Below are 27,631 nucleotides of genomic sequence, written 5' to 3'. Positions count from 1 at the left end.
CAGGTTTTGCTGGCAGGGTAAGGCTCGTATGGATTCTAAGAGAAGGGGGAGAACGGGGAGATTTGTATGCATGCATGCAGGTGGAATTGTCCTGGGAAAACCCCTGTATTTTTGGACTATAACCCTAAGCTTTTATTCTCTCTTGGTAGCGCTGCAGTTTAGGACTGTTTTGCATGGAGTATGTGGAACAACTCTCATCGATCTAAACTTAAGCACTGAGGAGTTCATAATATGCTGTAAAGCTATTCAACACCTTGCACAATTGTTGAAGATTACCTATGAAGAGGACTCTTCTCCTCTGGGTTCACTTTTATGGTAAACTCATCTATTATTGAGCACACATCTTCGACATCTCCAGTGCTAAAGCTCTTCAATGCTTTCTCCAGCTCTGGTAGTGACTGCACATGAGAGGAAGGTACAGAGACATTGTGAAGCAAAAGGCTCAATCATTCACTACTCTATCAGAATGAGAAAAAAACAGAATCAAAGTATAGCAGCCAAAATAAAAAATTACAACAGATGACATCCATGTACTGGGATCCCCTTGTATGCTAGCCTTAAGGCCCGTTACCTTTGAAGGCACAAAGTGAGTTGCAAGACCACATGCTAGCAAATCAGCTCCATCTAAACGAGCACCAGTCAAACCTACATATTCTCCTGCAAAATCGCATAGCCTTGGCTTGATACATCATTAAAAAACAACACACCATCTAAAATATCACATAGTTATACACACACAAACACGTATGTATGTACAGACATGCACACACATACATACATATATGCACTTGTACATACATACGTATGCACACACATGTATGTATGTACGTACATAAATACGTACATATATATGCACTTGTACTTACATACATATATGCACTTGTACATACATACGTATACACACATGTACGTATGTACGTACGTAAATACATATGTATGTATGTATGCATGAATGTATATCTATGTATGCATGTATGTGTGCATGCATCTTTATGTGTGTATACGCATCAATTTTGAGTATTTAAAAGAAAAAGGGGTTCATAATGTGAAGGTTTACTCTAAAGTACCCAAATAGCCAGGTAGACGTGAAAGAAAATGTGACGCTCCAACATCCGGATGGAGTCCAAGAGCAGTTTCTGGCATGGAAAATACCTGCAAGTAAATACTTTGTTGTAAGATCTACAAACGGGGTTCTCCTTTGACGTTGACAACATTGTCTTGGGGTAAATTCAGCAATATGAGAACAAAAGTAAAACTCTAAGAAGAATGTACAGTTTTTTTCCCGTAGCATCTGCTTTGCTTTATTAATCACTCATATGGTTATCTGAAGAAATCACTGCAGTGCCGGTGTGAACCCCATTTGCGACATTAGTCTCGCATTTTGCAAAGCCTCAAGACCAAGGAAATCCAAGTACAAACCGCCAAAGTTCTGAAATGTATGTTGAATGAATGTCATTCTCATAATAGCATTAACTTATATATAGGCATGCCAAATTTTCTGAACTAATCCTAAATAAAAGGTTGTGAGACAGCCAATGGGTGTGCAGCCTAGCATTGTGGGCTTCTGACTTGGGGAGAGGAGGTCCCGAGTTCAAATCCCTGCAGAGCCCCATTGGTATTGTGGTTGCTTTCCAGCCACGAGTTGTAACGCCTTCAAGAGCAAAGACCAAGCAGCGTCCGGGTGGGTACCAACATCCACCATCCAATGACTTTCTTCATAAATATATTTTAGTTCCAAAGTCCTTTTGTAAACGTTGAGTAGCAAGACATCAAATTTTGGGTTTTAGTGAATTTCATTTAGTAAACATAGTGTGAGATAACAAAAACACTGAATCTAATTGCATCGTTGCAATAATATTTTGCTTTTAAAATGGAAAAATAAGTGATTTTTAATAACTAAAGATAAATCTCTCCACTGCTATGTAGTATCTGCGCACCATGGATGAAGTCAGAGAGAGATGGCTACAGGCGTATGCTGATGGCTTTGGTGGCAAGGATTTTGTAGGTAGTACCCACCGGAGTGGTGGCAACCAAGATGCAACAGTGACCGGAACTGAGGGCGTGTCCTAGGAGGAGATAAACTTTACCATTCAGGACCAGGATGCCTGGCACCTTCCAAAGTTCCACATTACCTTCGGTAGCCTTCTCTTTTCCAGATCCGACTGACAGGGCCCAACCTGGCCGGTTTCTATGTTGGTGAGTGAGCGTGTGACTGCGGTGGCACAGTTGGCATTTTGACAGGTACCGGCCTTTGCCGCAGCTTTGTCTCTCTTCAGCGTCTGGAGGAGAAAACCCAGACAGGCCATGTTTAGGAGCACACATGGTGGCTGCCTGCACGTCGCTTAGCGCCCTTGAGGATAGGAGATTGGAGTACAGATACCATGCTAGAGCTTCTTTCTAGACCTAGGCAAGGACAGAGTCACAAGTGACTTCTTTTAGACCACAAGACAACACCATCAGAGCAGGACATTGTATGCAGCCTCAAAGTCCTGGACAGGATGGAGTAGTAGGATCAACCTCAGGTTTGGGCCATCGCCTTGGTCTTTTTACAATTAGCTCCTTATCGCGGACCCTTACTCCCCCAGCGCAACAAAGCTCCTATGGCAGCACACAAGAGCAGTTGTGCTAGTGGCCATGAGTACTTTCTTGGATTCTCCCTTCTACATCGATGAGTTGGGGAAAGCACTATAGGCTCTTCCTTGTGGGAAGTGTCTAGGCGAGGATGGCCTACGGGTTTCCCTTCTTCCTGCGGCATTAGGATCATATGGCTTGGGGAGTCCCTTCAATGAGATCATGGTGTTTGGAGTCATGCCTGAGTGTCCTTTATAGGGGTTGATCCATCTCATCCCTCAGGGCCGGCCGGGGCTGCGGTTATTATTATTATTATTATTATTTTTTTTGGGGGGGGGGGGTGCGCCAATGGAGGCCGATCACTCTCCTCCTCTGTGGACTCGATCGTGTTAAAATCCCCTTCACACACCAGGCATCTGCCTAGGGGAGCCTTTCCAAGCCTATGTCCAAAAAGCAGCACGATCCACAACCCCATTGGGGGCATAGATGTTGAAGAGACCAATACAAGCTCCCCACGAGACAAGATCACCCATTGTGCTCATTCAAGAGTAATGATGCCAAAATCCACCACCCGGCTCAAGAGCTAACTATTGATAGAGATACAAACTCCACCTTGGTTCCCATGGGGATCTGTTGCGGGAGACCAAAAATTGCAGTTGCGCCCCAAGAGAATCTTCTCAGAGCGTTGAATACGGCCCACTGTGAGATGATAATCCTGTAAGAATAGTATGCTAACCAAGGTGCACGGAAGCTCCTCTCAAACAATCATCTTTTGCCTGCGGCACTAGGCACCCAAAGGTTTTAGACGTCTTGAGATGTCATCCACATGTCTAAGAGGAGACGTGGACTTTTGAAGCAGTTTTCCCTCGCACGGACCAGGCCGTACAGCAGCTGATTCACCTGTTCCTCCAGTGGGTTGCTCTCTTTGGTGGTCTGCACAAGCTCGCTACCAGTGGGCTACTGTGGAGCAGATTTGCGACTGTTCACAGCTGTTTTCTGTGGCTGATTGAACTCGGTGTTCAAGTCTCTCTCTCTAGGAATCTCAAGGACTGTCTGGCCTGAGCAGATAGCAGAAGAATGGGTCTCTTTAGCTTTGTGAAGAAAGCTAAGACATAGTCTCATGTGAGCTTTGTGGTAAGCTACCCACAGCATGTGGAAAATCTGGTGCTCATAACACCCTCACCTTGGATTTCTTGTAAAAGCTTCTAAGAAATAGAGAAGTTTCCTACTGTGAGCCGGCCGTTCCGGCTCAGTGTGCTGCCATATATTTGTGGCTTTCTACTGTTAGATTTGTTTGCACTTGAAGTATTTCTATTTTAGTTCGGGTATTTGCCTAGCGGTAAACTCATACAATTGTGGACAACTGCTTATAAGACGGAGGGGATTTCACCACCTCTGATCCGTGTTTTGGGGGAAGCCCACACACAAAACGGAACGAAGGTGAGAACGGGGATTTACAAAAGAAGGGAGATGCTCAAGGATAAAAGCATATCTCTGAAGATGGAAACCGATATTTGAAGCCTAGGCACTTGACATGGGAGTTTCTGGGCTTCAGATATGACTAAAAGGGTTCATGGGCACCCTACATGGACATCTGGGCCAGCTTGTTGGGCCCACAAGGACAATAAAGCTAGATGTCCACTTTTGAGAGGTATTTTTATAGCCTGGACACTAAAGAAGGCCAAGTTCTGAATTTATTCAGACGTCCGTTTAAAAAAGCAAAAGTTTGGGTATCTTTCGCAAGCAAAGCCACATTTGGGAAGGAGGAAAAGCATAGGCCATCTTTTTATAACTGGCCAACCTTAGCTAAAAGGGACTGGGCTGAAGCGTTGAAAAGAGGAGGGGCTGCTCTTTTGTTGACATGCGCACAGGGGCATAGGCCAACTGTAGCAAGTTCTCTCTCTCTCTCCCTCTCTCTTCGAACCTGCACCTCCTCTCTCCTGCGCCTCCTCACTCCTGCGAACCTGCGCCTTCTCTCTCCTCCTATTGTGGCCTGTACCTGCCTCCCCAATTGCAGCTGGCCACCTATGGGGGCCACCAGCTGAGGACCAGAATCAGCACTAGAACGGGGACCCCTTCAGTCCAACAACATGGACGAAGAGGAGATTGCCGCCGAACTCGGAAGAGCTGCCGATGCTGCATTTCACACACCGGTCCCCTTCTGTTAAGAAATTTTATATGAGAAAAGGTAGGGAATGGACACTCTCCCCGGGGTCAAAGCGACTGGGGAAGACATCCAAGAGAATCGATGAAGCAATGTATGATGAGATACACAGATTGGTCAGGACAGAGATACGCCTCCTGCGTGAGGAAGTTAAGCAAGAAATGCAGCAAGAAACACATGCCTGTTTGGCTGAAATGTATGCAGACATGTATGCAAAGATGAAGGGCAAGATGCAAGCCCAAGTACGGGCGGAACTGCAGGTTGTACAAACTCTCATGCAGGCTGAAATCAGAAAAGAATTGCAAGAGGAAATGCATGCAATGATTGCAGAAATGAAATGAAATGAAATATTAATGTCTTCAAAAGGCCAAAGTATGATCTTGGAATTAAGGGCAGAGCTGAATGCATGCAAGGAAAAGTCAGACCATCAAAATGAGGGACAAGGCATGGCTGCAGCACCTCAAATGCAGAAGGAAATAAAAGAACTAAAAATACAGGTGGAGAAGGAGATAAAAACCTTCGCCGGGGTTGCACAGGGCACCAAGGTGGAGGTGGAAGAAAATGCTAAGTGGATTGATGTGGAAAAAATCACAAGGGAATGCCTGAAAATAAAGTGGAGGTGATGAATGCAACCCTTGAAGAAGAGGCCAAACGGAGAGCCAGAGCCCTACATGTACGGGTTACAGGGTGGGGGGGAGAAAGGTACTCCTCAAGAAGATGCTAAGACACTGAGTACAAAGATAGGAGCCACAGAGATTCCTACAGCAGAGGCCTGGAGAGTGGGAAAGGATGCCACCAGCGCACGAGCATTGATATTGAAATTTGCAAATATGGATAAGAAGAAGGCCTTTCTCACTAAGAGGGCTACACTTAAGGGAGATAAAATTTATCTAGATGAGGATCTTACGCCGGCCCAGGTAGCACACCGAAGGAAAACATGCCTCGAGTGTTCGAAGCACGTAAGGAGGAGAAGTGGGCTGTATATAGAGATGGGCAAGTATTCATCCGAGAGCGCCAGTCATCCTGACAGGGCGCGGCCTATGGGACCTTGAAGTTATCGGTGTGGAACTGCAATGGAGCCCTACAGGTAGATGCAGGGTACTTCAAGGACACTTTCAAAGGCCGGGATATTGCCATGTATAGAAAGACACACCAATGTGCAGGGAGTAAATTACCGGAGGTTCCTGGGTATAATGGGAATCAGTATTCCTACAGGTAGATGCAGGGTACTTCAAGGACACTTTCAAAGGCCGGGATATTGCCATGTATAGAAAGACACACCAATGTGCAGGGAGTAAATTACCAGAGGTTCCTGGGTATAATGGGAATCAGTATGTCGACCCCAACCACGCATAGCAGGGGGGACTAGAGGAAGTGGGGGGGGGGGGTAGCAGTACTGTTTAGGGAGGACTTATGGGAGGCAATACATGTGATGCATAGAGGTGCAGACGCACGCAACATGTGGATCAAAGTGAGCACAAATAGACCTCGAGACATTTACATTGCAGTATGCTACTTCCCACCGGCACATTCCAGATACGCTACGCTGGGAGAATCACCATATATGCCGCTGTACGAGGACATCATGAGATTTGCAAGCTTGGGAGATGTACTACTAACGGGGGACTTTAATGCACGTACAGGCCGGGAACAATCAGCTCTCTATGCTACGGATGAGCCCATGTACAGCGAGCTAGCAACGGATGAGATAGGGATGTAGATACAGGAGAGGTGACAGAATATGGGAGACACTTCCTAGCTTTGGGGAGTGCACATGGGCTAGTTATCTATAATGGCCTATCCCGTTGGCCAGGTTCAGATGCTCTCGCATGCTGGAACAAAAAGGGAGGAGCTAGTACACTGGATTACCTGATGGGCTCACCTACCTTGATACATGATATACAAGATCTCTCCATTTCAGGCAGACCCATTGGGATAGCAGCAGACCATGCATATTTGACATTTTCTGTGACTTGTGCACACCACCCTCTAGTTGTACCAGATACCCAAGATATCACTTTACTCGAGAGACCTCTAGGGTATATGGCAGTGCAGTATATGATGGTCTATTCGCTCTTGACTCGAGCAGTCCACTTGATGAGCTTACAAAAGAGTTGGCAGATGTATTACATGGTTCAGCAGCATATGCTTTCCCGTATACCCCCACTCTTTCTACCCCTCCTCGCCATACGGCCCCACAGAATGGTTGGTACGATGATGAATGTCGTGAGACTCGTGACTGCCTGCAGCAGCGGGGGATCACCCTTGGCATCCACACACATAGACAGGCTAGAACGCTCTTCAAACTATAGTTACCAAGGGACGGGGACGGGGACCGGGGGACGGGGACGGCTAAAGGTAGGGAACGGGGACGCGGGGGTGGGGACGGTGTAGTGAGTAGGAGAGGGTGGAGAGGAAGGTGATGGACCGTGGAGTAGGAGAGGGAGATAGTGGAGAGGAAAGCTTGAGTAGGAGAGGGAGATCGTGGAGAGGAACTCAAGTCTTGGAAGGCTTGAGTAGAAGAGGAGTGGCTCCAAGCCCATTATATAGTTGTGTTGCTCTCTCTCTCTCTCTCTCTCTCTCTCTCTCTCTCTCTCTCTCTCTCTCTCTCTCTCTCTCTCTCTCTCTCTCTCAAATGGCCAGTGTTAACGGCTAGTAGCCGTTTATTTGAAAAAAAATGCCTAAAGATTTAGCTGTTGCAGCCGTCGCCGTCCCCTGCAGACAACGTCCCCCCGTTCCCACAGGGGGGAACGCCCGTCCCCTGGTCACGTCCCCTCTGTCCTGTCCCCCTGGCCGTCCCCAGCCCGGTGTGCAGGTCTCTCTGCTCGGGACGGCGTTCCCACGTCCCACATGGGCGTCCCTCCGTCCCCCTGTCACTATGCTTCAAACGCCTTGTGCGGAAGAAGAAGCGGGATTACCTGGCCAAGCTTGAGATGGAGATATACCAACTATTTTTGGGACAGGACAACAAGAGGGCGTGGAAGATGTTCCATGGGCGACAGCCACCCACACCTATCACAGCACCTGAGGCATGGCATGAATATGCAAGAACTTTATATTAAGTACCAGGGCAGCCCCCCATCCCTCATATATCAGCGACTCGCCAGGATCATAGTACTTTTGTCACCATTCGGATGGTTTTGGATGCTACTGACAGACTACGTAATGGAAGAGCCCAAGACCAGGATGGTCTAGTAGCAGAACATTTTTCACATGCCAGAGATGTATTGGCACCACTGCTAGTACACATGTTTAGTAGAGCCATTTGCAAAGGTTTCTCAGAGAGTTGGTCGGCACATACTATTGTACCTCTATCTAAGAGTGGTGACCCCATGATACTAGGGAACTACAGGACCATCACGATTGGCCATTGCTTGGCCAAGATATTCGGATCTATTTTGGATCGAGAGCTGAGTAGATGGGCTGAGACACATGGACTCAGAGCACCTGGGTAGGCAGGATTCAAACGAGGTTTCACGACTTTGGATCACATATTTACCCTCAGGGCTCTCATTGAGGAGGGACGAGCACGGGGGAAGAGGATATATTGCTGCTTTGTGGACTACCGCAAAGCCTTTGACACAGTGCCACGTGCCAGACTCATGAGGAGATTGCATCACATTGGTGTTCCCGAGGAGATGCAGTGGGGCATTTATGCATTATATGAGGCGGTGATAGGCAGAGTACGGACTCCCGGAGGCATTTCGGATACACTGACTAGCACCATTGGGGTGAAGCAGGGATGCCCACTGTCACCCACCCTTTTTGGACTTTACATTGATGAGATATCCAACTACATTGACAGGATGGGGGTGCAGGGGGGCAATCTGGTAGGGGTTTGGATACCCATACTGCTATATGCCGATGACATTGTACTTATTGCAGACTCCCCTGAGGGTTTGCAACTGCATTTGGATGCTTTGCAGTCGTTTTGTGCAAATAGGGACCTCACAGTGAACCTTGGGAAGACTAAGATTATGGTCTTCAATACCACACATGCCTAGGTGACTAGAAAGCAATATCAAACTGGGCAATAAAAGCAAGTGCCTTTGATGCATAATATTCCCCATGATATGTGTTAAACTTCACAGATTTGTCTCCGGCTTTGAAGTCACGAGACTTTGATGCATGTGCCTACATCTCAACATGTTTTCCCTCATGTTTGTCCATTGGGACAGCCCCTGTGAGACTGGCATCATTGTAGGAGCAAAAGGTGATGCATAAGGCATAGATACACGTGCCCTGTAAGCATGAGGCATGGCTGGCCTCTCAATATGCATTGATACAATTTCAGCCATAGCTTTTCCCTCACACAAGCACACTCGAAGGCATGAGTGGTATGAGAGATAACGCAGAATACCTACACCAACAGAAAATTGCAACCCATGTTGCATGTGTTGTGCATACACATTTTCAACCGGCAATGGCATTTGACATACATTTTGACCACTGCCATAAACATTGTGTCCTTCACGGGCTACATAAGGTATTCCTGCATGGCGTGAAGTCGTCGATTGTTCCTCTCCCATAGCATGGAGATTCATCCTCTTTGACATAAGTTCTTGTTCAGGCACCTGTGGGGATTCCAAGACATGTGGGATGGTTGCCTTTTCAGCATAGGCATCCTCGATACGAGCCAAGTATGCACGTGCTACATCCCTCGGTCGCATGTGCAACTCTTGAGCAATCAATGCCATTGCATGATCCATATAAGATTCAGCTTTCTTGGCTTTCAAACAGTCATGTACCAATGGATCCTCACGACAGTAGAGATTCAATTCTTCTTGTTGTGCATGGAAAAGAGCTTGCATACGAGTAAGTTCAGCCCTCAAGACTATGGACTCTTCTTCCTACATCTTCTCTTTGCCACAAGACAGCTGTCCCACATATTCATGTTCCCTATTGTGCACCACATGAGTTTGCTCATCCTCTAAAGCATTGGAGACATGCATTTCGTTGTCCCTGCCTCTTGTGTTAGCATCTCCAACATTCATTGTATGGCTGTCCATAATGTTCTAAGTGTAAAGATAGCTAGTGTTCACGGTGATCGTCTCTCACGATAGAAGTGAAAGAGAACCGTATGCTCTGGTACCAATGTAACTTGGTATGAACACAATGCTAATCAATACACTTAAATACACTAAGATTTGATGGACACATGCTAAATACAAGAAGTAATTTGCTAAATTGACAAGAGACACACAATGAGCCGAAACGGCTGGCCCCTCCCTCAAATAAAGTATATTGATCTTGGGAGAATCAAGTACATAGTGTCATGGGCATTTCTAACCAGATTTCCATACCAATGCATATGAATATAGTATTGCAAACAAGTGGTTGTCGATGTAGACTTGCAACTCACACTACCTTCTTAAGTGCCCATGTTCCATACCATCTGCTCTCTATTGTTCCACCAACACATGGTAGCAACAATTTGCAAGAGAGCATGTAGGACAAGAGAACACTACACAGGGTATGTGATCTTGTAATCCGGTTCCTCCCTCCTGCTACTTGCTTCCATATTTAAGCATAAAAGCATACCAATTGCAAGTAGAGTCGATGACAGCGGAAGTCTTCCCCTATGGTTCAACTTGAGAAAGGAGGGCTAAAATTAGGGTTTTCAACAAAAAGACCAAAAATTACAGCAGTAAAGAGAGTTTTTTTGCTGAATTTCAGTCACTGGGAGTGTGTAGAAGAGTGATTAGCACCCGGAAACACTCTTGGAAGCTTGGGAAACACCTTAGCAAGCTTGGATATGGAGTTGGGAAGGAGAAAGTGCAGAAAATACAGCCCAAATGCCCTCATGAAGGAGGTGCCTATCTCTAGAGAGAGGAGGAGTGTGGTCATGAGTTGTCCAATGTAGGTGGTAACAGGCAGGTGCTTTGTGGAGCAAGCTAGAGAGGACACATGGCTGGTTACTCCCTTTGTACAAAGGGGATAAGGTCTGGGCGGTGGGCATTGGGTTTTGTCCACCTCGGGACATCAATGTGAACACCGGGCTGGTCATAATTTATAAGTGAGTTTGGGTCGCCCAAAACTTAATGAAGTATGTACACACTCACTTATAAATTAGTGTTAACTCCTAAGCCTAAGTTTATGACCAATACTTACCACCTGTCACATGCCACATAACCATGTCAGCAGACAGTTTCACACGCACGGTTCGCGGGCGGTGTCCCCTTACCCGGAACTACACATTGGTCAAGCAAGCATGAAAACAGCATGCAATTTCAATTGCAAGCAAGCACATAAATATGCTATGCATTGCAGCATTGGTATAGACAATCCCCGTTCATGAGACTATACCAAAATAGACGTGCTCCAGGCAAGTACACAAAGTACCAGACCCAATGAAACACCAATCCACGAGGCATTTCCAGGAATGTACACAGAGGCACAAGTCCCAACGGAAAGCCAAGTCCACAGTATCACATGAGTGGCATCAATCCCAGCATATACAACTACCATGGACACCAATCTAATGTACATACATGATGAGAAAGCATGGGTGGACCAATTGGATGGCCAAATGGTGACACGAACGAACCTCACCTCACAAGAGTTACCTCGGACCACACCTCCACATTCAAGTGTGCCTAACACCATCCCCTCATCAGCTCCAGATATAGGATATGCTCCATCACCATCGACGAGCTACCTTTCCACCTGACGTGGCTGAGGAAGACCTCCTGACCATACTCATTAACCCCATGCTTGACATTTTGGAGAGTGGTATACCATCTCTTGGGGGCTGATGCTCCTCTCATGTTTCATGTTTCATGCTCCTAAATTCCATGATGAGATTTTGAGGGACAGTTTTGCATCACTCTAGTGAGATAGTTTTGATTTGTTCTATTTTATTATCCGTTCCATGAGATGAGATATGCCATGGACATTATTATCACTTTGGTCTCATAGGCCCATTCGGTGTTTAGTAGATGCTTAATATATCTTTCTTATTTCATCCATGACGAGATTTCATGGACACTATGTATACATCATTTTGATCTTATAGAACCTTTGGGTCTTTTGAAGACGTTAATATAACTCTCTCTCTCTCTCTCTCAGCCACACTCATTAGCTGAGGGAGACCTCTCAACCATACTCATTAGCCCCATGCTTGATATAGTGGTATAGCATCCATTGGGGGTCGATGCTACTCTCATGTTTCATGTTTCATGTTCCTTGTATTCCATGAGATTATAGTATCACTTTGGTCTCATAGGCCCATTGGACCTTTAATAGACGCTTAATATATCTTTCTTTCTTTCTTCACACTTTTGCACCTATCCATAAGGGGAGTACCCATGGATCTTCATAACTACTGAACCATCATATGATCAGTCATATCTTGGCCACGCTCTATGGATCTATACGTGAATCTGAGCTCAGCACACAGGCAGAGGGAGGAATATAGGGTACCAAGGCATGCACGATTCACGAGGACATTCTCCATGCTGGATCATATATTCATGCTTCGGGCTATCGTCAAGCAAGCCAAGGTAGATGGCTGCCGACTATACTGTTGCTTTGTGGAGTTCCGCAAAGCTTTCGATATAGTGCTTTGGGCCCGTCTCCTATAGTGCTTACACCATCTCAGGGTCCCGTCTGACATGATCTAGGCTATCATTGCCTTATATGAGTCAGTTATTGGCAGGTTGAGATGCCCGAGAGGATTCTCTAAGGAGGTCTCTAACACCATCAGGCATGTGCACAGTCATAGACATGGCTAACCTCAGATCTAATCCCTGATTTAGGTAGCAGTTTTAGGGTAGATTTAGGGCACTAGCAAGATCAAGCAGGGAAGAAACAGCAAGTCCACCAATATCAAGCCTCGGGAAGCTGGCTGACAACAGGTGCTCACATATGGGTATCATCAGGGCTGGCTGACATGAGCATTCAGGGCTTCTTAGCATTTAACAACAGTCGTGGACAAAATGGAACTAGCCGACAGCAGTTGGCCAGGTTACAGGCCATTTTGGGAGCCTATTTAAGGCTAGGCCAGCATAAGACATAGATTATCTATTCCCACTTTGGGGCACATCAATAGGTAGTCTAGTCATAATTCAGTTCTATTTTGGAAGGCCAAAGGCCATAGCAGTTGTACAGTCATATACATCTTTTTGTACCATACTAATATACTGAAAATATCTTCTCTTTGCTGTCTAGTCTTTGCTATTGCATTAGTGTTCCTAATCTGTAGGCTTACGGCTGGATCAAGAGCAGCAAGGCTTCTGTGCATGCAACATAGGTACCAGAGCATTCAAGCTCAGCCATCTAAGCACTCATCTATCCCAAGAAAGATGCATAGATCCATGGAAGAAGGCAGCCACGGTAGCATTTATGAGGTGGTCTGCAGCAGGCAAAGCTAGAAGAAAGCATCCTTGGGCTTTGTGCGCTCAAAGGAGCATACCATTGGCTCTTAGATCAGTTCCAAAGGTGGAGCATCAACCATGATCATTCTCAGTAGGAGATCATATCTGTGTTAAGGGAAAGGGATTGCAAGCCTAGGGACAAAGTGGAAACAGATGCACAGTTCTCAAACCAGACTTGGAGTGGAAGCAGAGGAATGACAGGTTTTCAGTCACAGTGTCAGAAGTCAGCCAGAGTCAGTAGTCCAGGGAGGAAGGATGACACGTTTCCAACCCATCATCAAGTTTAGCAGGAGGGAATGTCAAGTGCACAGCCATAAACATGGCTAACTATTCATGGCTAACCTTAGATCTAATCCTAGATTTAGGTAGCAATTTTAGGGTAGATTTAGGGCACTAGCAGGTTCAGTTAGGGAAGAAGTAGCAAGTCCACCATTATCAGGCTTCAAGATGCTCACTGACACCACGTGCTCACACATGGGTACCATTAGGGCTGACCAATAGGACAATTTTTACCACAATCGTGGAAAACTAGAGCTAGCCAGCAGCCGTCGGCCAGGTTACAGGACCTCACACTCAATCATTAGATAAGTCTAGTAAGTCATAATTCAATCCTCTTTTGGAAGGCCAAAGGCCATAGCAATTGTACAGTCATATACATTTTTTATACTGAAAACACAGTTCATCTCTCTCTTCTCTTTGAATGTAACATGCAACTCATATGATCGTGTAAATGCACAACAAGACCTTCTTTATACCTTTATGTTAGTGAGCATGAAGCAATCCACTTTTATCTTCATTCATAGGAGATAGAGCTGAAGAGAGAGAGAGAATGCAGAGACAATACCGTATTGGGTCCCAATCTTGGAGAACTTGATTTGCACATAGAGGGGGCTCTTAGTCAACCTTGGGAAAACTAAGGTTATGATATTCCACACCTCCTACCTAGTTGCAGGCAGTACAAAGATCACTTACATGGGTAGCAAGGTTGAGGCGGTGCACTCATATGTCTATCTTGGAGCTACCTTCACTAGTCCACGCTTCTCTATGAGACAGGAAACAGAGGATAGAAGCACTAGAGGAGGATATGCAGCTCTAGCCCTGTTGGAGAGGCAATGTTTCCATGCGTATTTTCAGGAGCCGAGGACATAGGGTTGGCTTTGTGACACCCTAGTCACCCCAGCACTTGTGCATGCAGCTCCCTTGTGGGCACCAGATTTATCCCCGGCAGATTGGCAGCGCATAGAGCGTTATTAGATCATGATGTTATCACGGATGTTGGTGTAGAGTCCCTTCCACGATTGGCCCTAGAGTCTTCCATGCAGCTTACATGAGACGGACATGGCAACTCTTGGAGGCTGGTACTCATAAGCGGTCAGCTGGTTCGACTTACATAGCCTGCGGATACCCCCCCCCCCCCCCCCCCCCCCCTCTCACTTGTTCCAGTATAGTCTCGACTCCCCCTTTTTGGATCTCTCTAGGCAAGAGATCTGTGAGAATGCACAGCAGAAATGAAAGACAACTGCTATAGAGAGCAAAACGCAGAATAGAGAGAGAGAGAGAGAGAGAGAGAGAGATTTTATTAACGTCTTCCAAAAGACCGAACTCGGCCTATGAGACAAATTGGAGTACCTGTATGGGGTAACCTCTGTCATCCCAAAAAAATGAAAAAGTACTGAACAAAAAAGCTGAATCTGGGTGTGCAGGGGATGGAGCTCTACTACTAGGAGAATGCAAAGCTATATGCATGGAGTATACAATCATGATATGCAACCTAGCTAGCTCCATCCTGTACCATACTGGGGGTATAAAATGGTATACATCAATGAAGGGAGTGTCCACAGCTCCCTGAAGAACATGCCTGGGTGTGCTCTGAAGCGAGCCAGTCCCCCCGCACACTCTCTGTGAAACTGAGCTCTGATCTCTGTCATCTCTCTCTGGTATAGGCGTGGTGTCCAAAAGCCAGGCGTCCTCTGTCTCCTGCGGGCTCTAAGTGTCTCTGCTCTTTGGAGAGTAATTCCCTGCCGTGTGAGGGCTGGGAGGGGGATGGATCTCTGAAAAAATGTAGTAATCTGTGTCTGTCGCCCCCCCTCTGGAGTTGTCTGAGCCTGTAATAATGTCTCTCTGTGGCACTGTATGTCTAGAATGTATCTCCCCAGTATGCGCTGGTCTGTTGCCTCAAAGATCTTGCGTAGGGAATGTGGCTCTCTGAATAAAATGGGATATCTCTCTCTGATGGCTGTATATGCTTTGCATCTGCATACATAATGCTCCTCACTCTCCACCTCCTCTCTGCACAATCTGCATACCCTCTCCTCTCAGGGGATCCGTGCTGCTCTGCCAGTCTCAATCTCCAATCGGTGTGATGAAACTCTGAGCTGACCAATAGCCACTCGGGAGCCGTGTGGTAAAAAGCCCTCCGTGTATCTAGGCCTCTCTATAAATCCATCATCAGTGATACTCATGAAGTGATCTCTGTAGTATAGCATCTTCGGTGGAAGAGGCTGTGTAGGCGATATCCATGTCTCTCGTGTATAGAGCTGCCATAGATCCTGTCTCGATACTCTGTTCCTCTCACTATGAGAGAGACGGATATGTGGTGCATCCCTGTCATACTGGAATGGTGGTAGATGATCCATGTCTAGGCCATGCTGTGAGAACCAATGTGTGACCTGTGCATACCATGATCCTCTGTCTCCTGCCTCAGCCAGCTGTCTAGATGCCTCAAAAGCTCTGTATGACAATCTGTCCTGTGGCATCTCTCTGAATCTGTCTAGCAGGCATATAGTCTAAAATATGGCCTCTACCATCATAGGAGGCGCAGCAAACTCTGCTCGGATAATGTCATGAGGTACTGACGGTTTGCTGTGTATCATGCGTGCCATCATGAGGGCCTGTGGTCTCTCTATCTGTGTCCACCAATGGGTAGCAAGGCCTGGCGCCCATACCGTTGCTCCATACATCAATGCCGGTGTGACTAATGTATCAAATAGCCACCCCTTCGTCCGGGGCTCCTGAAAATGCGCCTGGTGGCACTGTCTCTCTAGCATAGCCAATGCTGCATATCCCCGTGTCAATCTAGCTTTGGCTGCTGAACCCATGGTGAAGCGTGTGGCTGCTGCAGAGAAGGTAACCCCTAGGTACACGTATGATGTCACCACCTCCACCTGGCACCTGCGAGAGTGAATGTCAGCTGACTCCTGCACTGTCTCGATGTATGAAAGACCATAACCTTGGTTTTCCCAAGGTTCACAGTAAGACCCCTCTGTGTGCAGAAATCAAGTGCATGTAGATGCTGTTGTAGACCACCTAGAGACTGAGGGAGTCTACTTAAGACCATAAAACTTGTAAACCATCCCCTTTGATCCCGGAACCTCAAAGCTTGGAGGCTGTTCAACATACACCTCCTCTTGCAGGTCACCATTAAGGAACGCGGATTTTACATCCATTTGATATATGGGCCATCGCTGAGAAGAGGCAAGGGCAAGAACAATCCGAATCATGGTCATCCTCATTGCCGGTGCAAAGGTATCCTCATAGTCGATGCCAGGCCGTTGAGCATAATCCTTAGCCACAAGTCTAGCTTTGTGCTTGTCCACCGGCCCATCAAACATATACTTGGTCTTAAAGACCCACTTGACACCAATGACTGACCGTTTTGACGGCCTCGAAACCAACTCCCAAGTTTTATTCTTCTCTATGGCATCCAACTCCACTTGCATGGCTTTCCTCCAAGTATCCTAAGAAAGAGCTTCCTTCACGGAAGTGGGTTCTTTGTCCCGCATGATAGGAGACATCAAAGCATAGTTTACCTGTAAGAGCTCCACTGAATGGTTTTTGTCACGAACTCTGTGTGATCTTTGAGGTCCATCCTCTGTGGTCCACTTGGAGGAAAGCTCCGTAACACCCGACTCCCGAAGGGTGTCTTAACAACCACCGTGGTACTCGAACAGAACGCGGAGCCTCCTGCTGCTACTGCTGATGGGGCTCATCTCCAGCCTCGGGCTCCACCTCTACAACGGATTGAGGCTGTCTAGCTGGAACAACAGACTGGGAATCATTCTTAGACTCATCTGGGTCTCCAAGAAGTGGTGGCTCATCAACAGTGGAAGCTAGAACATGCTCATCAAAAACATCTCTACTGACAACAACCTCATTCTGCTCCGGATCATACAACCTGTAGCCTTTGGAAAGAGAGTTATATCCCACAAATACAAGCTTTTGGGACTTCGACTCAAGCTTCCCCCTCTGCTTCTTTGGAATGTGAACATAGGCATCACTCCCAAAAACACGAAAATGGGAGACATTTGGTTTCCTGCCAAAATAAGCCTCAAATGGAGTCATCTTTGGTACTAAAGACGTCCGAGATCGGTTGAGGATATGGACAACCGTAGCCATAGCCTCTCCCCAAAGTGGCCAAGGAATCACGATGCTCCAGCATCGTCCTCACCATCTCCACCACAATCCGGTTCTTTCGCTCAACCACTCCATTCTCTGAAGGGGAACTTGTATTGGCCAGCTCCCGCTTGATGCCATGTTCCACACAAAACCGCACAAACGCATTAGAAGAGAACTCTCCTCCCTTGTCAACCCGAAGAATCTTTATCTGCAATCCAAACTCCTTCTCCACCATAGCATGCCATTCCTTGAACCGAGAAAAAGCTTGGTCCTTCTGGGAAAGGAAATAAACCCATGTGAATCTGCTACAATCATCAACAAGCAACATAAAGTACAAAGAATCTTCCAAGGATGGGGTCTGCATAGGTCCACACAAGTCAGTATGTACCAACTCCAAAGGTTTCAAAGCCCACCTAGTAGCTTGCTTCGGAAAAGATTCCCTGTGCTGCCTACCACGGATGCAAGAACTACAGTGTCCCTGCCTGCTGCCAACATCTAGCAAGCCATCCACCAACTAGTCCTGGAAAGCCCGTCGCAGCGCATCTACATTCAAGTGGCCAGAACGGAAGTGCCACAAGTCACCGATCTGAGTGCCTGTCAGAGAAGAGAGTGCTCAGAGTTTGTAGATACCGTTCTCCACTCCACCTTCCCATACAAGCTAGCATGTTTCTCTATCCCGTACAGCAACAGAATGCTCCTCAAACTCCACCCGGAAGCCAGTCTTGCAAACCTCATGCACTCACAATAGATGAAAACCAAGTGAGGGACGTAAAGAACACAAGAGGAATGCTTTCCCCCTTTGCCATCGGGAATGATCTCCATCATGCCCTCATTGTTAATCAGTATAGTCGATTGTCGCCAATAAAAATGCGACCTGACTACTGTTTAAGATCCTGTAAAAACTCTCGCAAAGAAGTCATGTGCCTGGAAGCACCACTATCGAGAATCCACTCCCAAGTATCCCTGGCGATGAAACCAACTGCCTCCTCGCTCGAAGAAGATGAAGCATCTGTGTCCAAAATCTCCAAGTACACAAAGGCTGGAGTCTTTGCAGCTGAAGCTGAAGAATCAGCGCTCTTCGCGGTACTCCGCTTAGGACATTTTCGCCAATAGTGGCCTTTCTCACCACAATCGTTTACAAGTCCACTCGGCCTTCAATTTATCATGGTCTGAGTTGGCCTTCTTCTCAGAAGACTTCTCCAATGAAGACTTCCCTTTGCCCTTATTGTTGTTGTTGTTACGGCCTTTCGACCATTGGCCAGTCAAGACCTCAGAACCTCCACCTTGTGGAGGATTCGTAAAACACTCTTCCTGGTCCAAGACCATAGGCACAAGTTCCTTCCATGTGATGGTGCTAAGGCTATCACTGGTGATCAAAGAGGAGTAAAATGCTGAGTACTGAGAGGGTAAATGAGACAACAAAGTGATGGCCATGTCCTCTGAAGATATCTCCTTCCCAGCCTGAAGAACCTCTTGCTGAAGAGCCTACAACTTGTTAATGTGCTCCCACATCATTGAAGACTTTACAGGGTTCAAGACCTGCATTTGCACTTCCAAGGAGATCCGTTTCATGGGTGATACCCTGTTATACAGAGAAGCCAAATGTTGCCAAATCCCTCTGGCCGCGTCATATGTTTTATATGATTAATCACCTATGGTGTGCAATTAAGGAAGATGAAAGAACGCAAACGGGCATTGACACGATCCCACAACTGTGCCTGAGCCTCCCATACTTTCCGAGTAGAGGGTAAAAGCTCCCCGTCCTCCAACTCCGGCCGTGGAACACCAAACCACAATGAAATCAGCCAAGTCATAAGACTCCAAGACAGACTCCATCATTACCTTCCATATGCCGTAGTTGTTCCCGTCCAACTGTCGATCCACTAGGAATGTGGGAGAGTAGGGATCTTCACGTGCTTCTCAGCCATCTCAAGCAAGTCTGCCATCTCAAGGGTTCACAAGGTCTTGTGAAGGGAGGGTAGGTGGGAAAAAAATGAAGAAGAGTATGCAAATAGTATGCAAGGTGGCTGTCCAACGGTGATGGCCGCCTTCTACCTGATCTCCAAGTCCCGAACAGCCCAAGAAATCTCCAATCGGCACCACAAATCAGCAAACCCTCAAGCTCCCACTGTCTCCAAGCTTCAAGCCACCTGGGGCTCTGATTCAATGTGAGAATGCACAACGGAAATGAAAGACAACTGCTGTAGAGAGCAAAACGCAGAATAGAGAGAGAGAGAGAGAGAGAGAGAGAGAGAAGCTGTATAAACTCTGCTATATATAGTAGATCCGATACACAATATACAAAAGGTGTGGGGGGCAGGTGGTCGGCCAGCCCAAAACAGGCCGACAGCAGCCCAGTTGCTCACGACCAGGAAAATCAGCAGTCGGCCAGATAAAACACAGTCGGCCAGCATTGAATGAAGTCGGGTAGCAACACATCCAGTCGGCCAGCAGCAGATAGAGTTGGCCAGCACATGACAGCCCCCCATGACCCACAAAAAAGGGGAAAATACATGGAAAAATAGGGCAAAATAGAAACCTAAATGGGCAGCCACACCCACAACAATGGCCGTGGTTTGTAATGTACAGACAGGAGATGACTGCTAACAAAATCAACCATCTTATCCATCTCGAACTGACAGGGCTTTACACAAGCCACACATGGATTAATCCACCAGAGCTTCCTACGAGGCTCCAACCAAGAACACTTCCTGCATGTTTCTGAGGATGGATTCATTGTGAGCCCTGGATACCTTCACAAGCACATGTCACATGCCATGTGGATCACCATTGGGCAATCGAGGGTATCATCTGACCATCTACGGGTTGAATCTAATATAGCAAAGGGCATTCCTCAAAAGGCCTGGGTATGCAGGGTATGCACAGTAGAGGTGGAGACAGAGGAGCGCTACATGTTCAGATGCCCACCCTATTATGAGATTCGTAGGAGATTCCATTGCTTTTTTCAAGACAGATTTGGCCCTCTCACAGATTATGCAGTATGAGGATCATCGTCATCAGGAGTTCATGTTCAGACAGCACCTAGGGGGCAGAGACAACGGGATGCTTCCCAGACCTCCATTACAGATTTCTTTTTCTGCCTGCATCTGCCTGCCACAGAGCATGCCACTCCTGCCCCACAGAGACAACAAGATCATACCATGGATAAACTCCGTGACAGATCATGGGACCCTATGGCTCCACGCACCTGTGGAGTCACTAGAGAGAGCAACGATCCCTCCTAAGAGCCAGATGCCCCTGCCACCAAGTATCCCGCCCATCCACCTGCCTGCTGCAGACCTAGGACATACTTCGACGACATGGAGAGGTCTCACCACAGGTGGTGGACATCACCACAGCTCTACACTCTGTTTTGGAGGAAGATGGTACTATTACAGGATGAGGTGCTCCTCCCACCCCATTGTACTGGCACTTTGTATTAGCACATGACTACCTGTACTACCTTTTTTTCATGGACACAGGTTCAGAGTATAAGTAGCTAGCTTTCTTTTTCAGTTTTAGCTTTCCCAGGGATCAGTACCGTCATGGAATCATTGTACTATTCTTTGGTCTCATAGACCCTTTGGGTTTTTTGAAGACATTAATAGATCTTTCTGATTTTTGTATGTTAGGTTAGAAGACTATTAGCAACCCATCTTTTTCCTCAAACAGGGAAAAAAGGAGTTTGAGGACAACATAAGACAAAAAACTGTTGTCCTTCGCTTTTGTACCAGCTCTTTAATCCTATTATTCTTTCCCCAAGAAGGAATACTAGTTTTTAACAATTTAATTTGTTTTAATACACTTTGTTCAAATATTATTGATTTTCTACAATTCAGGGCCATATGTATGAGTGCCAAACTTTATAATCATATTCATTACTCCATTGAAGCAACAAAGCAAACTATAAAGACGGAACTATACAGTTTTTTCTGTGGCAACCCTGAGAGATCCATGAATAGAGACACCAGCACCTCCTCCCATAACAATCCCATCAAGTAGAGCTACCTAGCAAGTACCAAGAAATTTTTTTTTAAGGAAGACTAGAAGTTTCAAAGACCAAGAGATTGTGTATTAGGCCTTGATCATACTACACGGCTTTATAATGGCATATAAACTTACATGTGGCTTCTTGTAGGTCCCTACAATGTAATTAAGTAGATACTCTGTATAAAAAAATCCTTTGGCCAGATTGTACTGCCCTGATTAAGAAGAACACATTGCATGTCAATAAGCAGATCCATTAATGCCATCTTAAAAACTAAACTGATGTGCTCAGGGATTTACTCGTACTAAGAAACTTCTAGGAAGGAAAAAGGAGAACATTGCAGCTTACTCATACCAAGAAACCTCTAGAAATGGAAAAAGGCACTACATTTACCTAGCAGGGTTATATAGCAGTTTTAAAAAAATCAAACTCAACGCATGCCTGCATTTCCATTGTGGCAAGTTGCCGCAACGTCACCTCCCGCACAGAAAGCCCTACCAGACCCCTACAACATCACAAAGACATTTTCACACTTCCAAAATAAATTACAAGATAACATATTAGTGTCTTTGACGGAAAATGGACCCTTTTGCTGCCCACGGAGATACCTTCATTATAAGCACAGAAACTTGGCTGTCGGTCTCCCACTGTTCATAGAGCTGCTTCAAGCATTCTACCTATACATTACATTAGGGCATTCTCCTATTTAAAGCTCCATAAGTACCTCCGTAAAGTAGAGAAAGTTTGCAACAGGATTGTAATGATGCTTCAAGATGTTTACCATAAGAGTGTTTTTAACCCAAGAAACAAGTGAAAAGATGATAATCAAGCATCAAAATAAGGTGTACCATCCAATGTGAAAGAGCATTTAGTTGTTTCGGCCTGTTTAAAATTGCCACCCTTGCCTGGCTGCATTCATCCACTAGAATCTGCATGTATGAAAAGGCATGGTTTTTCCCCAACATCATCGTCACGTCAAGGCAAACACGATTTTCACTACTCCAAACTCTACATGTACCTCAGAATTGAAAGTTTTCAAGCACATTCTACACACATTTCTAGGTTGATTCATCATGGTAGTTACTCTTGACACAATATGAAGACTCAACCTTACACTAGCTTCCTCTGATCTTTTGGATGATCGCCAAAAGGAGCTCCACACACTTTAGGGGTAGATCTTAAAAGTAAGGAGCTAGACAACTAGACTGACATGAGATGGCTATAGCATCTATAGATTGGCTCAGCCATTCCTGTTTTTATTTATTAGATGACGCCCAAGTAGCAGTCACAGCTTGTTTGGCTCTAATGAGTGTGGTCAATGCACATGGCTAAGAACCCACAAAGCAGGGTGACACAAAAGAGGTCAAAAAAGAACCGAAAAGTAAAGTACCAACTTTTGAGGATACACAGGAGCTTGGACCTCACCCCAAACAAAAAAAAAAAGAGTTTTCACCAGTAGCCTCCCCTTCCCAAACGCTCTATCCCAAGTCCCATTAGATTCCTTTCCCTCTGCCTCTTTTTTTGCTGCGCACACAGCCTACTAACTATCATGCCAAGCCTTCCTTCTCTTTTTCTTCTCCACCTCCTTGCGCTTTTGCTCCCATCACCCACTTCTTCCCCTTTCCAACCTAAGTGAAAATTCCGTGTTCAACCACCCTCCATCTCCTGCAATCTCTTCTTGCCCCACCCCAATCTCCCCTTTCCAAGCTGCAATTCGAGCCCCTTCCACCCTCTTACTCCCTTAACCTCACCTATCTCTGTCCTTCCTGCTCCTACTCCCTCCCCTTGGCACATCCCCCGGACCCCCCGGACCCCCCCCCCCCCCCCCCCCCCCCCCCCCCCGGCGGCCCCTCCCACCCACCCACAATTCGTCCCTTTCTACCTGCTCTTGGCCTGAGCCATTGCCACTTAATTATTGCCTCCACACCCCTTTTCTTCCTGCTCCTACTTGCTCCTCTCTACACCCCCCTCTTAATTCTTGCCTTTCTCCTTCGGTGCACCGCCTGCTCTTGGCCTGAACCACTGCCACCAGCCATCTCTAAAAACAATAAGCTGCAACTGGCAATTTCATCAGGCAACAATGTCTCTTTTATGTGAGGCGCTCACCAGCTACTCAACATGCCTTATGAAATTTGGTGTTATGGGCTACCTCACCTCCAAGAGGAAACTCTACATATTCACCTAATGGATGAGCAATAGAACACAACCGTCGTGGGGTACTTACCAATGCTTCGATCTCGAGTCCCTTGAGGCCTCCAAGCTCTCTTGTAAAGCTTCAAACTCAAAGCTCCACCTCCACACTGTCACCGTGGAGTCGCTCACACCATCACATAGACCAATCACACTCTCTCTCACTCTCTCATACATAAACACACAAGCACGGAAGAGGCACAATGCTAGAATGCTCTCACTCCTCACTCTCTCACAAAGCATAAGGAGAGAACTCTCAATAGCACAAAGGGGATTGTGTCCTTTTCATTATAAGAAAATGCCTTATATACAATTGGTCCTTATTTATACTTGGGCGCCCAAAACTTACTAACTAGACCTTGGGTGTGAAAAGATGCAAGGGGGAAGAGAGCTTGAGCTCTTGCAAGCACACACACACTCACAAAACCCTAATAGAGAACACACAAGGTGAGAGGCTGAAAATCTTCTTCTTCTTCACTCAACACTCAACACACCATATACAAGATAAGAGTACACATAATATGAAAGGTACTCAACCAATACATACACGGGTTCTCTATAGTGTGAACCCAACTAAATGAGCTGGCGCTATAACTATGCCAGTCTCTAGAATGGCTGTCACACAGCCTGTCATCCCACTGGCCGCATATCACCCATGATCTCACCAACCATGCCAGTGGTGTAAGTGTGGGGCCTATCCCCCAGGCGGGTCATCAGTGTCCACCGCCTCACTAGACGAGCTCGATATCTCAACACTCCCCCTCGAGCTCAACTCCATCTCATGTACACCAAGCGAAGCCCTGAATCTGCGGAGCTTCTCTGTATCCAATGCTTTGGTGAAGATGTCAGCTACCTGATCCTCTGTGCTGACATAAACAAGGTCAAGGTCTCCTGCCAAGACCTTCTCTCTGACGAAGTGGTAGTGACCCTCTATATGCTTCGTACGAGCATGAAAGACTGGGTTCCTGGCCAACTGTATACTGCTAATGTTGTCACAGAAAATGACAACTTGTCTATCCACTGATAGACCCAAATCTGCAAGTAGCTTTCTCAACCAAGCTACCTCACATGCTGCCATAGCAGCTCCTCTGTACTCGGCCTCTGTACTGGATAGAGCAACCGTAGGCTGCTTCTTGCTGCTCCAAGTCACAGCAGCACTCCCTAAAGAAAACATGAATCCACTAGTAGATCTTCTATCTGAGATACTACCAGCCCAATCAGCATCTGTGTACCCATGTACACATATCTCTATCCCAGTCTCATAGAATAGTCCACAATGCAAAGTAGACCTCACATACCTCAGTATGCATCTCAATGCATCCAAATGCAGTTTCCGTGGAACCTGCATAAACTGACTCACGAACCCAATAGCATAGCTCAAATCCGGTCTGGTGATCGTCATATAGATCAAGCTTCCTACTATGCGCCTATACATAGTAGGGTCCTCCAAAATCTCTCCTGAATCTGCACTCAACTTGCCATTCTGATCCAATGGCACTGAGATAGGCTTACAGCCTGTCATACCATACTTGGACAACATGTCCAAGCCATACTGTCTCTGCAGTAATCCAATACCATGTGGTGACCTAATCACCTCAATGCCCAAGAAATATCTGAGCTCCCCCAGATCCTTCATCTCAAACTTCTGTCTAAGCAAGATCTTTACATCAAGGATCTCTGCATCATGGTCCCCCGTAATGATCAAGTCATCTACATAGATGACAACAACCACAACCCCTCTATCACCATGTCTCACATACAGCGAGAAATCTGCATTGACTACATGAAAGCCAATAGTGACAAGATATTCAGAAATCTTGTCAGACCATGCTCTTGGTGCTTGCTTTAAGCCATACAAGGCTTTCTTCAACCTGCAAACATGCTCGGGGTGACTCACATCCTCATAACCAGGTGGCTGCAAAATATACACCTCTTCTTGCAAATCCCCATGCAAGAATGCATTCTTTACATCCATCTGATGTAAAGACCATTGCTTTGACGCAGCCACTGCTATCACAACTCTCATTGTTGCCATCTTGGCAACTGGGCTGAAAGTTTCCTCATAATCAATGCCATATGTCTGCGCATATCCTTTGGCTACCAATCTAGCCTTGTACCTGTTTATGCTTCCATCACTGTTATGTTTTACTTTGTACACCCACTTGCATCCAATGGCTTTCTTGCCTTCAGGCAATTGCACTAAATCCCAAGTTTCATTTCCATATAGTGCATTCATCTCCTCATCCATAGCTTTCTCCCAACACACATTTGTTAAAAGTCATCTCCTGTCTAGATTTATACACCAGGGCCTTTGTTGTGGGTGTGCCCGCCCTTATCAGGTGTTTTATCATTTTTCCTCACTCCCCGTATTTTTCCCCTATTTTTTTCCATTTTTCTGAGGCTTGGGAGGGTTGCCAGAGGATGCCAGGAGCACTCCAGTGCTGGCCGACTGTATGTTCATCAGTCGTGGGTTACTGGGCTGCTGGCCGACTGGATTTCCTCAGTCGTGGGCATTCATCTGCTGGCCGACTGGATTTTCTCAGTCGTGGGACCTATTCAGCAGTCGTGGGCACTTTATCTGCTGGCCGACTGCCCTCCCAGGGATGTATATATAGGCCCCCAACCCCCATACCATATTTGTATCATATTCGGGATCTGCTTGTGTATATCAGAGCAAAGTTACACGCCTACATCTCTCTCTCTCTTGTGCTGTTTTTCTACCTACGTTTTTGCTCGTGTTCCCAGATCTGGTCATCATCTCCGCTGCGTATTCTGACATGGTATCAGAGCCCTGGGCTCTAGATAGGTCTTGGGATTTGTGTGAGCAAGAGGGGGACTGTTTTGTGGCTGATTGGTGGACTGTTTTGGGCTGATCGGGAAGAGGAGAAGCAAGAGGAAGGCGGGCTGATTTGCTGGACAGCCACTTGCAGGTTTTAGTTCTTCTTTGTTCCCACCCACCCACCCTTTTCAGAGTACATCCCCGCAATGGCAGATCTGTATGAGATGGCCGAGAGGCATGTGAAGATCCCGACACTCCCCACGTTCCCGGTGGACCGTCAGTTGGACAGGAGCAACTACGGCATATGGAAGGTGATGATGGAATCTGTTATGGAGTCCTACGACCTCGCTGATTTCGTCGTCGTTGGTGTTCCACGGCCGGAAGTAGAGGAAGGGGAGTTACCGTCAACCCGAAAGGACCAGGAGGCCCAGACACAGATGTGGGATCGTGTCAACGCCAGGGTCCGTTCGTTTATTTTTCTCAACTGCACACTGCAGGTAATCAATCATGTCAAGCACATGACGCTGGCCAGAGGTATATGGCAGCATTTGGCCTCACTTTACAACAGGTTATCGCCCATGAAGAGGATTTCCTTGGAAGTACAGATGCGGGTTATGAGCCCTACAAAGTCGTCTACGATGCGGGAGCATATTAACAAGCTGCAGGCTCTTCAGGCTGGGAAGGAGATATCGTCAGAGGACATGGCCATCACGTTGCTGTCACATTTGCCCTCTTCGTACTCAGCATTTTACTCCTCTTTGATTACCAGTGGCAGGCTCAGCACCATCACGTGGGAGGAGCTTGTGCCCATGGTCTTGGACCAGGAGGAATGATTCATGAACCCTCCTCAGGGTGGAGGTTCGGAGGCCTTTACTGGCGAACGGTCGAAAGGCCGTAACTCAGGCAAAGGGAAGGCTTCATCGGAGAAGTCTTCTAAGAAGAAGTCCGACGCTGACCGCGAGAAGCTGAAGGCAGAGAGGACCTGTAATGATTGTGGCGAGAAAGGCCACTATTGGAGGCAGTGTCCCAAGCGAAAGACCGAGAAGGGTGAAGATTCCTCAGCAGCAATCATGAAGAGTCCGGCTTTTGTGCACCTGGAGGTGATGGACACCAATCCTTCATTTTCTTCAAGCAGGGAGGAGATTGGAGGACTCTCCGCAACGGATACT

At 46.6% G+C, this 27,631-nt stretch overlaps 1 protein-coding gene across 1 annotated transcript in view; it reads right to left on the bottom strand.

The window, feature by feature from the left end:
• The window catches only part of LOC147619270 (3-hydroxyisobutyryl-CoA hydrolase 1-like), a 72,354-nt gene that overhangs the window by 24,793 nt on the left and 19,930 nt on the right, over positions 1–27,631 (bottom strand). The window contains exons 2-9 of the mRNA XM_086772928.1: positions 22,342–22,422; positions 22,102–22,170; positions 21,935–21,998; positions 21,628–21,707; positions 21,430–21,513; positions 1,068–1,152; positions 572–657; positions 277–398 (exon numbers count right to left, since the gene is read on the bottom strand). Of these exons, the coding sequence (XP_086629054.1) occupies positions 277–398; positions 572–657; positions 1,068–1,152; positions 21,430–21,513; positions 21,628–21,707; positions 21,935–21,998; positions 22,102–22,170; positions 22,342–22,422 (671 nt within the window). The remainder of the gene's footprint in view (positions 1–276; positions 399–571; positions 658–1,067; positions 1,153–21,429; positions 21,514–21,627; positions 21,708–21,934; positions 21,999–22,101; positions 22,171–22,341; positions 22,423–27,631) is intronic.

Source organism: Cibotium barometz, chromosome 33 (genome assembly GCF_041138505.1).
Source record: "Cibotium barometz isolate CiBa-2024 chromosome 33, ASM4113850v1, whole genome shotgun sequence".
NCBI classification, from domain to species: domain Eukaryota; kingdom Viridiplantae; phylum Streptophyta; class Polypodiopsida; order Cyatheales; family Cibotiaceae; genus Cibotium; species Cibotium barometz.
Note: the sequence above shows the minus strand (reverse complement) of the source record. Positions and strands in the feature narration are given on the sequence as shown.